This window comes from Coffea arabica, chromosome 4e, assembly GCF_036785885.1.
Source record: "Coffea arabica cultivar ET-39 chromosome 4e, Coffea Arabica ET-39 HiFi, whole genome shotgun sequence".
Classification (NCBI taxonomy): domain Eukaryota; kingdom Viridiplantae; phylum Streptophyta; class Magnoliopsida; order Gentianales; family Rubiaceae; genus Coffea; species Coffea arabica.
In genome coordinates this window covers 37,541,654-37,556,362 of record NC_092317.1, presented here as the reverse complement: position 1 = coordinate 37,556,362, position 14,709 = coordinate 37,541,654, and the positions used below count along the sequence as shown (strand labels likewise).

Here is a 14,709-nt window from a genome sequence, read left to right as displayed (position 1 = left end):
GACAAAACTTAAACTCTAAATTCGAACTTATTAGTTGGGTCAACGTAATTTGATATTAGAGTTACAATACTTTTAGAATAGTAGTAGTACATAGGACTTTGGTTTTCTGTATGAAAAGACAGTTCTGAAATGAATGCCAAGTTTTTTATCAAGTACTACGAGCTCATGAAATCTTACATGAGTTTTGAGATGAATGCCCAAGTTTGCGAACTCATAAATCTTACCAAGTATTATGTGATTAAAAGAGATATAGACCTCCTACTATAGACAAATGAGTTGTAAAATGTACCAAACATATGCAATTAAATTGCAGTTGTCACAGATAAAAATATCCAAATTCACTACTAAAAGTACCATCAATAACTTAACCTTCTGATGATTGTTTACATGATGAAAGCGATTAAAAACATGACACACTTAACCTTCTGTTGATTGTTTACATGATCAAAGCGATTATAAACATGACACATATATGGGCACACAGATAAGAGACTATTACAGCGAAGTTTCCACTTCTAGGGCATTATCAGCAAAGCTGAAGCCCAAGCTGTTCCAGAATGTCCTGCCTTGTCAAACCAGAGGAAAGTTTCAGAAGACAGCTTACCCAAGTTTTGAGTGCATAAATGATTTCAAGTAGTTCATCCTAGATTTAAAAATAAAAAAAAAAGTTTCATTTTCTGACGCGGAAAACTAAGTAAAGAATTAAGGAAACAGAAACTCAAGCAAGAACTTAAACTTTAAAATATTTGAGGGAAACTACCACAATAACTATCTTGTCCAGAGGTTTTAGCTCACTGTGTTTGTAACATATGTCCTATCCTATCACTGTCCTCAATCACACACACACTTTTGGCTCTTTTTTAACCAGTCAACTTTTCATTTTCATTCCAATCTGAGCTTGTGCTGGCCGAGTGTTCTGCATGCAGAGCTCAATGAGCATCGGCCCAACTGAAAAGAGTAAAGAATAAACCTAATTCTAAATTGTTGACTTTTCTGAAAAATTTCCCAAAACAAAAAATCTTCAAAATAAAAAATCAACCACCTACAAGAATGAATTACTCATCCGGCAGCTATCCTATGTAAGTTTTACTTTTCTTATTTTTTATATATTACCAAAACCACTTGAGATGATGGGGGTTTTGGCAGACACCCACCTGTTTAGCTACCATATCTTGGTGATAATTTTATAATTGCCTGTTCATTAGTGAATTATGTGTACAATGTAATTTACTGCAGATAGACTTGCAAATAGCTGGAGAAGGGATTTCAGATTGAGGATATTTCTAATTGTGTTAATTCCTTTTCTGTTGGATGTGTAACCAAGTCTATCCGAGAAAGATAAATTGACAAACTTCTTATTCATATGAATAGAGCCAGCAGATCTTTTTCTTTTCATTTTGTTACCAAACCAAGAGATGTCAAGTTAAGTGTATGAAGTGCAGCAATAAAACAATAATTTCTTGCAATAATAGGGTGTCCTGTGTATTTTTGTAGAAAGATGAAAATGAGAAAGTAAAGTGAAAGCAAATTAGATGGGGATGGAAATTGGTAGAGATGGTGTAGGTAACAGGAAAACTGGGAACCTGTTCAAGAAGAGCCAAGCAGATTTTTTATGTCCTCCTGCCAAGATAAGAGGAAAGAATAGTCAGAAGCATTCTGAAAACAAGCCAGGAAAGCAAGAATTTTCTGACTTGCTCTGGGGAAATTGCATATTATTTAAATTTCATTTAGTACATTCGGGGAGCAAAGAGCAGAGATAAGAAAAAGACAAAGGGGCCTACCTCAAATTGAAGAGGCGAAGTGTGAGGACCATAACGCTCCACAACCTTTCCTTCTTTGTTAATCAAAAACTTTGTGAAGTTCCATTTGATGGTAGCAATCAACAGACCACGTTTTTCTGCTTTTAAGAACTTATAGAGTGGAGCTGCATTCTTTCCATTCACATCAATCTGACAACATTCAAGAAAGGGGAATTTGGTAGGTACAGGTCTCTCTTAGCAATGCACTACCACTAACCCATGCATAATGAGAATGGCAATAAGAATGGTAAAACATGGGAACTAGGTTTAAAGCTCAACAGCTACTTCACGGTGGACATGGATGAGAATGGAGCATGGGCGGACGAACATATTTCACAATCTCAAACCCCATATCAGTTTGAACTTGAAGTTTATCACTACGAGCTATGAGAAAGTGATTGACACGATAAAAAATAATCCAACAATAGCTATATCCGTTTCTCTGGCCAATTTGTTATAACTTGGATGGCTCTAAGGGTGCTGCACGGGTGAAAATGATCTGCTGCTGTGTGCCAAATAATGGTGCATGATCAGCCCGTAACACCGGGGAGGGCTCTTTTAGTCTTTGAAGTTGAAAGCCACAGTACTTTTTGTATTTTTTCTGCTAGCCCATAAGAAGTCCAATCAAATAATTTACTAAACAAACTTACCTTTTCAAATATCGGAAAATCCGCTTTAAACCGAGTGCATGCTGTTTCCAGGATCTCCTCATTAGTTCCAGGTTCTTGCCAACCAAATTGATTGCAAGGAAATGCTAAAATTTCAAAACCTGAAAGCAAACCCATTATGTTTCTATAATCACCAAACTAATAAGTAAAATTTGAGAGGACAATATGAGCCACCTTGATCTTTGTATTTCTCATACAAAACATTCAGCTCCTTGTAGTTTGAGTCTGTAAAACCACTGAAAAGAATGATATTTGGCTTATTAGATTACTGATTAAACAGAAAAAAGTTTTCTGTCAGTGTGATTTAAGCTTGACGAAACCCTTAGAATTGCACTGAAAATTTTAACCTTGCACTTTTAAACATGGAAACATGAAGTTCGTCCCAAAAAAAAAAAAAAAAAAAAGAACTAAAAGGAGCATCTTTGCATACCTAACATGGGCTAAAAAGACGCAAATTAACCTCAAGCAGAATGCTTGGTAATCAATTTTGTTACTTTGTTAACAAAATGGTGTTCGTGTAGACAATGCCAATGCAACTACTAGGATTCAAAACACGCTGAATGCGCACTGAAAGCTTGGGAAGATTTCTTTACTTGTAAGATGAAGTAATAAATACAAATGAAATGATTCCACAGTTACCCGGAATTTGGTTAAGCATTTTGAATAAGAAATTTTCACAGTTACCTGGAATTTAATTAAGCATTTTGACTAAGAAGTTTTCAGTAACCAACTCAATAACAACTGGTTTTAATAAGCAAGTTCTAGCTAATTAGAGGATTGTAGATGTTTTAAGATCACGTTGACAATAAAAGTTCAAACAGAGGTAGTGGATTGATCCTAATCAAGCAAAGGAGACAGAGATGAAGACTGAGATGGAGAAAGAGGCAGATACAGAGATAAGAAGTAAAGGATTGAGACAACAGGCTGCCACTACTGGTCAGCGACAAGGACTAGTGGGAGAGTGGGAGCCATGGGCTTGCATCCCAAGGGAAATGATATCTCCTATGATATTTGAATGAAACGTTTATAAACTTATGTTCACACCTTGCAGAATTTAATCTTATTGACTCCCTCCTCTCCACATTTCCAACATAAGTTTTTGGGTTGTAGCATAGAAAATGGAACTGGAAAAGGGTAAAGCAATGTCTCAGAGTAACAGGTAGCTGTATAAATCGTGTTCAGGACAATGTGATGTTACTGGGATCAAATATTTGTCCCAAATACTGGTTTCTGATCAAAGCTAACATTTGAACTGCAACCAAAAAATGAATTTTGATAGTTAAGAAGAAAAACCTTAACAGGAAAAGGCAAAGAAACTTGAATCTTTGAAGATATATTGGCTCACATTGAGTTTCAGCCTGAAGAACTAATAATTTTTCATATGAAGATATCTTCCCTCAAATTTAAGATCTTTACAAGCATTCCACTCTTAATGGCATAGTATAGGCAAATATACACCCAATGCAACTAGTTAATTTTGAAGCATAGATGGCAATTTACTTTTAACTTGATACCTTGGATTCCAAAAGCAGACATAGTAGAAAGGCAGCTAAAAACTGACAATAGAAGAACAACAACATTACAATTGAAACTCATTGCGTTCAGTGTAAAAGAAACTTGATAGAATTTCCTATTAGGTGAAGGACAATGCTGAAGGAGCCAAACCTGTCACCTCTTTCATCAATAGATTCATCTTCTTACAGGAGCTATAGGAATAATACAGGTTTATGACTTCAAAATGGTAACTGCCTTCTCTTGGAGAAACTATACTTAGTAAACAAAAAAGCCAACTTTTTGTCTAATTTGACCAAGTATCTCTATGTTGAAACAACTAACCAGCACCAATTTCAGTGACTCTTCAAGATTGATTTTGCTGTCTTATCTAGTAATTGATGCCAACAATTTGGTATAGTCTTAGCTGAGTTATGGCAATAGAGGTTCTTCATCTATGAGCCATTGCATTACATCTCGTTTGTGCTACAAACTATAAAAGTTGCATTACAGCTCCATGGCAGACACCAAGGAAATGTTAGCAGTACAGAAAGTTCAAAACAAAATTCGATGTTCTGCACTGAGTCAAGTGAAGCAAAGAATTTTTATCTTTGCAGGATTTTGATTGTCGTTTCACTCATCCTTCTAGAAGAGACAGAACAGCCAAAAACTATTTAACTGAAGTTCTAAAATGTTGTCATAACATATAAAAGCAACTTAGAAGGATATTCTCAAAAGATACTGGCACTGCAATTACCATTTTGAAGCAACATTCACAACAAGAAGAACTTTGCTGTTGTAATTGCTAAGGGGCACATCATTTCCACGAGCATCCTGCAATGAAATTCAATGAGAAAGATGATCAGTGCTGGGACACATATTGAAGGCCATTTTGGCGGGAAATCTGTGACGGCCAGAAAAATGAATTTCAAACATGGAAAAGATACATGTGGATGGCAAAAGGTATAGAGCCTCAGTATTACCACCTTTTTTTAATTTTGTTTTTCTTTTAGCAAAGGGATGGATGGGATTTAAGAAGTGGGGAAGGGGAAGGGGGATTTGAACTTAGGACCTCTAAGTCCTAGGGCATCAAACTTAGCCACTAGACCAAGGCCTTCTTGGCCGTCAGTATTACCATCTTGAGCACTGAATTTTCGCTAGGATAACAACAGCTTTCTTCTCCGTTTCTTGTTTTAGTTTCCCACTTTGTCATCTGATTCATGCTTCGGTAATTGTCAACCAAAGTACAAAAACTAGATCTGACTTGCTTGCTACAACCAGAGGTGAGGAAATTGCTTAACAAGTTTCCGTCAGTAATAAAGTTTAAACTGCTTATGGCACTAAGAACTGTCTTAGCTTCACCACAAGATATACTAGTATGGACAATTCACAAAGCACAATTGCAGAGCAAGTAAAGACTAATCCAATTGGCCATCCATAGTGGATTCCTTATTTTATTTATTTATTATTTTTTTTTGTATACAAACCCATAATGTTTTCAATCAAGTACGTAGTTATTGGCAAGAATTCATGCAATCCAACATGTGGTGCCTAGTTATATCAACGCAAATGAATAGGCTGTTTGACAAAGTATGATAAAAGATCAGTAATCCAGTCTAACTTTTCTACTTTTCATGCAAATTAAATGTAAGTGCAAACTTGGATGGCAAAGGGAGAAACTGGAAAAAGCTTAGACAGTGAACGAGATCTAGGAAAACCAAATTTCTAATCATCATGTTTAGGCTCCTAATGGGTAGGACCTGTATAGGTATTGATAGTTCCGGATACAGACCCGATTAGCAATGTTGGTTCTAAGTCTGTTCCAATTATTTGACTCATTCTGGACATGTAGTTCCAATTCAATTGAGATTGGATCCGGATGTGGATCCGGTTTGGATATATCCAATCCTTAAAAGCCAATGTCATGTGAAGAATGTCCAATGCTCCAATTTTCGAATTGTGCACAAACTTTATTAGTATAAAATATACAGTTCCTAAGGGGTTAGTAACTTTTATAATGGACATAGATGTATCTTTTACTTATTTACCTAAAACTAATCAAATCTGGTCCAACGCGGGTCAGGAGAGGTAACTCCATATCTCCTTTAAAGGATATCTCAATTGGATTCAAATCTTAGACCCAAGTCCAGAATAATGTACACATTGACAACCATCATTACTTTTTCCTGTCTCCCCACCACCCTCTGCATATCCTTTTGCTTTGTGGGTTTTTGAAACAAAATGTCTAATAAAACATTAAAACTACAGCTGCTAAGGGCTTAGTAACAAATTCTAGTGAACATATTTGTACCTATTTACGTATTTACGAAAACTAATCAAATCTGGCAAAAAAAGGGCTGGAAGAGGTAACTCGATGTCCCGTTTACATGGTACCTCAATTGGACTCAAATCTCAGACGCTTATCCAGAAAAAGTACCCATTGACAGCCATCATTGCTTTTTTCTGACTACCACCACCACCCTCCTTTTGCTTTATGGGTTTTTTACAACTAAATTTCTAGTAAATTATCCTCACACAACAGCAAGAATTTGACAGTTTGTGGCCTCAGTAACTAACAGAAAAGACTACAAGCATGAAAGTTCAAATCAGCAGGCAAACCAATTGCCTGAGTATCACACACAAAAACAACCCAAAAATGGAAAGCAAAAATGAAACTGGCAATTCCACCAGAAATATAAGCCCACATGATATATAGGAAACTTTCAGGCCAGTAGAAATATAGGAAACTGTAACGGCCAGCAGAGTTATAGGCATATGAAATTCGTGACAAAAAGAAAAGCAGAAGGTATCCCAAAATCAGGTACCGATTAGGGGCAAATAAAAACTCATAAAAGCTTTAAAAAAAAAATCCAATTTATACCTTGACAGTAAAGTCATAGATGGATTTAGGGGATTCCTCCACAGTAGCCATATTTTCAGAAGAAAGAAATGATGGGTTTTCGTTCAAAACAAGAAAAATGGCAAGACAAAGAAAGAGAAGGGAAGCCCAGTGGGTTAAACTCCACGCGTTCATGCTTATCTTGAATTCACACGTGTACATATTTTGGATTACCAGTTGAGGTTGTCTGTGCAGCGAGTGCCCGCCCGAAAGCATTTAATTACATTCGTATTTTTTGGAAAATATAATAAATTGTTTGTGCCCTTTTACATTTATATTTATCATATAAATAATTTTATAATTTTGGAGTTGATAATATAGTTAGTGTTTAAAGTAAAAAGAACAACGTGTATATCTTTTAATAAATATTCTATTTTTTGTTAGTTTTTAGTAGTCAGAAGGAAAAATGTACGTTGTCGTTTAAAAAATTTAAGTGATTTATTAATTTTTGAAGAAGTATTTATTGATTGTTAAGCTATGTATTTTTTTATAGTATAAAAGAATTCAATTATATGATGAATTTTTTTCTGTAAAGTTGGAATAGTATATTCCTTTTTTTTTAATGAGGTTGCACTGTTAGATTATATTGTGAAGAAATAAAATAATTAGAAGCTTATATCTATAATAGATTAATGTTGTTACATGAAGAAAAAAGATAAAATTATCAAAATGATTTTTTTATTGTTTCTTTCTTCTGTACCTATATATAGATGGGTAATTGCAGAATTATTAATTGCGATTAATATATAAATTTATAAATTTGCTTAGTGCTAAAGTTTTTATAAGTTGGTGAAGAAAATCTTTACATTTCTTGCTAGTGTTTTTGCATATATATGATAGTAGGAAATAAATTATCTTGGATATAGAATCTCTTCTGTGATCATAGATATAATGTTCCTGTGTTTTTGCTTTTTCTCTAAATCCCAAACAGCAAGAAAAGCTAAAAGAAAAAATTAAAGCACAAAATCTCATAATACTAAGCTCGTATGATGACCAGCCTACGTGAGGAACTTTGCAGCCCATAGCCGAAGTCATTACACGCCATGATCCAAAAATCATTCACATGGGCCAAACTTCAATTAAATATACTGGCGACAAATTCAACTTGCACTGCCATTTGAAGGCGGAACAAAACATCGAAGCTCTTCTTCTAGCGTGCCACGTGGTACCGCCGGAAGTAGCTACTGTGAAACCAATTGGTTCTGATATAGTAATAGTTAGATTGATATTATAATCCAGTATTAGTTGGCACATTAAGTTAGAAAGGCGCTGATGGATGGCGTACATGGAGAATGGACAAACTTCAATTGTTATGAGCATTAAATTATAGTCACATGCATTGTTTTGAAAATCGGACCGATCGATGAGTGCTGCCGATCATAGCTCCAGTCCGGTTCATAGCTCGGGTTGATTGGACTTAAAAACTGGCAAGGACCGTTTGAACCGTTAAATCAGTGATTTTTTTATTTTTATCTATTAAATTGAAAAAAAATAAAAAGAATAAGTTTTTTTAACCTTAAAGACTAATTATTAAATGCCACATCCACTCACTTTCTTTAATTTTTGCCTCTTATCAAATTCGCAGTTCTATTTTCTATTTTCCTGACTTCCTCCAAACTTCAAACTTCTTTTTTTTTAAGTTGCAATCTCTAAATCCCAAAAACATTAATTAAAAATTTAAAGTCATAATGTCTAATTCCCATGGACGCAAATTTTAAAATATTGTGGTATTTTTGGATTGGATTTAAAATTATTTTTTTGTAGATACAATTGAGACTGAGATGAAATTTGTTTATTATAATTTAAAATTTTTATTTGTGAAAATCCAAGTTCTTTGAAAAATATTAAACTTTTCATCGTATAAAGTTTTAAATTACTCCATTGCATGTCTTATTTTGTGTATACATATATATATATATATATATATATATATATATTTATATAAATTATTTTGTAAGAAATTCATTGAATCAGGGTTGAACTAATCCGACCGGTTAAACCTTAACTCGAACACCTCACCGGTTCAATTAATGGTCAGAGTTTCAAAACATTGGTCATATGCCACCGATCGCTGCTTGAATTGAAAAGAAATTGACCCATAAGGCACGGGAAAAATCATGTGTGAGTAAAATACAGACTCAGAAATCTTATGGAACTATATTATAACTGGTAACGAAAGACTAAAGACTCGTTTGGGATTGCGATACTTTTGAGAAAAAAATACTTTTAAATGCTAAAAATACTTTTAAAGTATTTGGTGAATCCATAAAATTACAAGTAGAGTTTTTTGAGTTAAAAACACTTTTAGCAAAAGTTCAAATTTGGTACTTTTAAAGTAGCTTTTGTGATTTAAAAAATAAAATATCAAATTTAATCATTTTATCCTATATTATGAACCAAATATAGAGATAAGCACTTTTAAAAATTTTCAAATTACACATTATCCAATACAATAGGTGTAGACACCAAAATTTTAATTTAATTTATTTTTATTTAACCAAAGTTCGCAAAATGATAGTTAGCTATTTTTATTAAATTAGGTTCATCATTTTTTAAACATTTTTTTGCATTAAATTTCCGAAAAAAGAAAATTTTCACAACTGAAAATTGCAATGTTTTTTAATCATTTCAAATTCATTTTTTTCAAAATAAAATGAAAATTTGCAAGGCAAATCTCAAATAGGAATTTAATATTTTTGTTTACTCTAAATTTTTGCCTTAAAAAATAAAAGGAAAAAAAGAAACAAGAAATAGGTGAAACGCATGCAAGATAGCTAAGTGGTTTGAGTGAATATTAGCCATGTGTTTTTGTCTCTTTGCACACCACAACACTTGCAAGAGATTACGTGGCAAGGACAGCTGTTGAGTTTGGATGAAAAATCTAGAAAAGAGAGGAGGAAACTAGGGAGCTTTGGACAAGAAAGAAAGAAAGGAAGAAAGGAAGAGAAAATAAAGGAAAAAGAAGAGGAAAAGAGATAGAGGAGAAAACGAGAGAAAAGGAGAGAAAAATTGTAGAAAAAATTTTCCAGAAAAATGAGCCAGGGTTGGTGAAGAAGCCTACTTCGAAGCCAAAATCCGATCTTTTTCTTGATTCTCTAGGTTTTCTTTCAGTTTCTACATTCACTATGTTGGTAAATCTATAACTGTTGTTCAGGAAACATCTCCAAAAAACATTTCCAAATCTCTGTAATTTCGACTCAAAGCAGCCTGCTCGCCAAGGCTGAAATTTCTGCAGCCAAGTGATCGTGATTTCATTCCAGCAATCCACACGACTTTCTTGGAGCACCTCGCGTTCATTTGACTGCATTAGCATCCTCAAGTAACTCTAGCCTTTCCTCTTATCAGTTTTACACAACTCTCATGAAGATTCGAGCTTAATGGACATGAAACTCTGGAATATTTTGTTGTCAGTTTGATGAGCTTGTCCAGTCCCTCTATCATGTTGTTTTAGACAATTTTCTTGCTGAATATTCCTTATTTTGTTGGTGAATCTTTGGTGTTGGACTATGGAAATAAAATGCATGAAGTGCATGATCTCATATGTTTGAAACCCAGGAAAGTTGTAGAACAATGAAGAAAAAGAAGCTTTGCATGAAAAATTTTCAAATATTGCATTTTGACCCCCAACCTTTGCCTAATTTCACTACAGCCCAAAAACTTCTGCAAATAAATCATTTTTACCCCTTTTAGGCTTAAATCTTCTTTTCTATGTTTTAAATGTGCTTTTTAGTTAATTCATTCTGGATTTTGGGACGAAATTAGACTTTAACATTTTTTAGTTCACCTATTAGTTTGTTGGGTTTTGGTAAAATAAAAGGGGAATTGGATTTGGTTATTTGTTTGGATTATTTGGAATTGGGTTAGGTATTTTTCTTTTTTGGGTTTGTCTTGGGCTGCAGGGTTAAACCCCACCAGTTTGTTGGATTATTTTGGGGTCAGAATGGTGGACTGGCCTGCTCCTTTTGCTTTGGGTTTCAGTTGGGCTGGGAGAGTTTTTGGCCCGAAAAATAAGAAAAATGACCTAGAGGCCCGTTTACAGATTCAAAAATTGCATTTCAGTGCCTGTATTCTAAATATTTTTACTATAGCCCTAAAAATTTTTAACTTCTTTCAATTGGGTCCCTAATTTAATTGCAAATAGGTCTCTAAACTTGATTTTGCTTTCATTTTGACCCCTAAATTTTGTAATAATTATGACCCTAAAACTTTCTTAATTTTTGCAATTAGGTCCCTAACAGTTTTGATTTCTTAGATATAAGTCACTTTTCTTCTTTAATTGTTAAATGTACTTCATTTAAGTGTTTTAATTGGTAGATTTCATGATTATAGCCATTTCTTCATAATTAAATTGGTACCTTGATTATTTTTGTTGATTTTGGAGCATAAATAGGGCACATTTCACCCCATTTAATCACAACTTCAAGGGAAGTAACCTCTTTTATTATTTTAAATTCTTTTATGTGCTCCAATGTATTTTATGTGTAATTGCATGTTTTGAGTGTTTTTTCTTTTATTTTATTCGTCATTATTCATTTTAAGTTTCATTTATTTTATTTAATTTTTTATAATTATTTGAGAGGCATTAAAATGTCAAATTGTAATAGATAGGTGCTCAAGATATGTATTTAGCTAGCCTATGTAATAGATAGGTTTTAATTTTTGCTAAAAATATTTTTAGTTAGATAAATGTAATAGTTAGGTTATTATTTAAATTCCCCCCTTAGATTGTAATTAGGGCCCCAAATGTAATAGTTAAGCTTTTATTTGCTTGGATGCTTGCATACTTGTGTGCTTATGTGTTTACTCGCTTTCTTAGGATCTTTACATCTAAATATTATGCTTATGTGTTATATGTTCTATGTGCATTATGTGTTTATTTACTTTAATTATGTTTTATTTAGTTATAATAAATGCATGACATCACCATATTAATCCAACGCTAGTTGTGACCTATTTTCTCGATTTCTCGCTAGTCCAACGCTAGTGAGAACTTATAGTCATGGGTTAGTCCAATGCTAGACCCTTAGGAACCGTCCACACGCTAGATTATATTTGCGTGACAATCACTACATTTCATGCATATTTTATATTTTTTAGGACCTTTACCATTTTGCATGATATTTCCTCCATATGTATATCCCTTATCCCTATGTGCGAAACATGACATTTAGATTTGCATTCCATTTAAGAAAAATTAGAAATAGACTAGTACATTTGCTTGATTAGATTAGAGAGCACCCCTCAACTATGGGAAATGAACGAGTATGATTACTTAACCTTAGCACGCTCGTGTCCCCTCTATAAGAAGGAAAATTGAGTCACAAATCTTAGTTTTCCATACCCATTATGATGCATACCTTTAGGTCATGTATATTTATATATTATTATTTTCTTTTCTTTTCTTCGAATTTTATTTTTTGCATATTCGTGACCTCTTCAAAGAGTCACTCTTAGGCGTCACAATTCATGTGATTCATACCAATTAAACTTTGAAGAGATATTTCGACCCTCTCGATAACTATTAGGTATAAGTTTGTATCCATATAGTAACATCCAAATGTGATAAGTTTTATAGGTTAAATTAATAAAATTTTCGACTAAATCACGCAACTAGTTTTGGCTAGGTTGAAAGGGTGCCTTAGATCAAATCTTTACCTTTCCTTTCTTCAACCGTGACTCCCAAACTTTTTTCTCTTGTTTTCAAAGACCTAGAGTCGTTTAAAAAGGGTTTTACCTATTTTTTTTTATTAAAAATACATTTTTGGGTGATTTGGTACACCTTAACTCAATACCAAGTGATGACTCCTATTTTTTCTTAAAAACCCTTTTTAAACTATTATTTTGGGTCAAAATCGTCGCAATTTTAAGTCCCATTTTAGGCCTTTTTTCTTTATTTATTCTCTAAAAATTAAAAACTCGTTTTCACTCAAAATTAATCAAAAATTCATTTTATAACTTGTAATTTTATTTTTCGAAAAATGAGATGCGACAATAGGTACTTATTGAACTATATCTCCAAACAATATATTTAAAATCACTTAAGTTGTTAATAAGTACTTTTATTAATAACTCTTCTAAAAAAGTACTTTTCAATAAACTATCACAACCCCAAACATGCCTAGTAATAGACCAAGGATGTCATGAGGAAAAAGCAAAGTAGATTTGCAAGGCGCATTTTTTTTGGGATAATTAACCTCCCTTGAGGTTTTAAAAACTTCACTAAACTCCCCTATCATATATTTGGACCCATTTGCCTACATTGGGACGCTTCCACTTCTCTCTAACACGAACCAACGGGTATGGGCGGGGACGCCTGCCCAATTCTCGCCAGGACTCGATACAATTCCCGTTCAAGCTTAATACCAATAATAACTAATAAGACAAGACGAAGTAAGAAAGAGAAGTCGCTTCCATATATAAATATCCAATCTTATACCATAAGTTCAAAATACATCCGCTTTCCAAAATATACAACTTTCCAAAAGATGTCTAAACAAATACATTCCAAAATTCTAGCCAAAAGAGCCATCAAGTAGGCTTTTCCATAATCCCTTCCAATTCAACTCCTGTTAAGGAAAACAAATCTAACGGGGTGAGCGAATGCTCGTGAGGCCAAGAAAACATGCAAAACACGTAGTTCAAATAACAATATCATTTAAGCGAGAAAGAAAGCTGTAACATTCAAGCAATTCACAATTTTCAATTCACACATTCAATGAGGATACAGGAGCTCTCAAGAGCTGATTTCCATTGGCTTTGCCAAAGTTCAATCTAATATCTTCTCGTGATGATACTCCGTCACCCGAGTAGGTAATTAAATCCGTAGAACTTCACTTACTCCATTTATGGTTCTGAGTCGACATGAGAGGTACCTCCCACCCAAATCGGTGTGGTACATGCTATCACTCAGGGAATCGACTATACGTTTATGGTTCTGAGTCGACATGAGAGGTACCACCCACCCGAATCGGTGTGGTACATACTATCGCTCAGTGGTCGATGAGACATCGCTCCAATCAACTTATACTTTGTTTATAGTTTTGAATCGACATGAGAGGTACCTCCTACCCGAATCGGTGTAGTACATGCAATCGATCCGAGAACCAATTATAGCACTGAAACGGTATGAGAGGTACATTCCATCCAAATTGGTGTGGTACATGCTATTCGCTCAGAACTCACGAGTTAAATATATTCATGTACAATTACCAATCATTGTTTATGGTTCTGAATCAACATGAGAGGTAACTCCCACCCGAATTGGTGTGGTACATACTATCGCTCAGGGAACCGATTATAGCATTGAGACGGTATGAGAGGTACCTCCCACCCGAATCGGTGTGGTACATGCTTCCGCTCAGAACTCACGAGTTAAACGTGTTTATGTACAATTACCAAATCATATGTATTCAGGTCTTAAGTACCACATAGTTCAAAGAGAGAGAGGACAAGGACGTCCCCATGAGTAAAATACGATTTACCGATAAGATTTACTTCGATCGACGTCGAGTCAACATAAATGTAATTTGCAATGACAACACTTCACTTAATTCACATAACAATTCACTTCACACAATTCGAATATCAATTCACATAGCACAATTCAATTGTAGCATCACTTAAGGGAGAATGAGTGTGATAAAGTACACATTCGTCTCAACAATTCCATAATACTCAATTAACAATTTAAATCATTTATCAATAATTCATGCACTTGACACTCACCAAATCACAATAAGGGAGTAAATGTAAAATATCTTTAATGATCCGCTTCGGGATTCTCTTCGAGACCTTCTTGATTGTCTGAAGAAAACGACCAACAATCGTTCTCACGCATTTTCACAAATTTCTT

General features: G+C 34.0%; 1 protein-coding gene across 3 annotated transcripts; it reads right to left on the bottom strand.

Annotated features, from left to right (window-relative positions):
• Positions 1 to 337: 337 nt before the first annotated feature.
• LOC113742660 (probable glutathione peroxidase 2) lies at positions 338 to 7,041 on the bottom strand. 3 transcript variants are annotated; one of them, XM_027270550.2, is made up of 7 exons: positions 6,840 to 7,041; positions 4,716 to 4,792; positions 2,642 to 2,703; positions 2,450 to 2,568; positions 1,782 to 1,949; positions 1,584 to 1,620; positions 338 to 562 (listed from the first exon to the last, which is right to left on the bottom strand). In XM_027270550.2, exons 1-6 carry the CDS (start codon positions 7,017 to 7,019, stop codon positions 1,588 to 1,590), a joined length of 639 nt encoding a protein of 212 aa, XP_027126351.1. In that variant the 5' UTR covers positions 7,020 to 7,041; the 3' UTR covers positions 338 to 562; positions 1,584 to 1,587. The 3 variants fall into 3 exon arrangements, with proteins under 3 accessions (XP_027126351.1, XP_027126350.2, XP_027126352.1); XM_027270549.2 differs by having other exon boundaries at positions 338 to 566; positions 6,840 to 6,924; XM_027270551.2 differs by having other exon boundaries at positions 474 to 643; positions 6,840 to 7,034.
• Positions 7,042 to 14,709: the final 7,668 nt, after the last annotated feature.

Coding starts and splice junctions, on each gene's coding strand:
- LOC113742660 (XM_027270550.2), bottom strand. CDS start 7,019: ATGTACACGTGTGAATTCAAGATAAGCATGAACGCGTGGAGTTTAACC. Junction 2,704..4,715: donor GTGAATGTTGCTTCAAAATG/GTAATTGCAGTG, acceptor CATTCTTTTCAG/TGGTTTTACAGACTCAAACT. Junction 1,950..2,449: donor ATTTTCCGATATTTGAAAAG/GTAAGTTTGTTT, acceptor GAATGTTGTCAG/ATTGATGTGAATGGAAAGAA.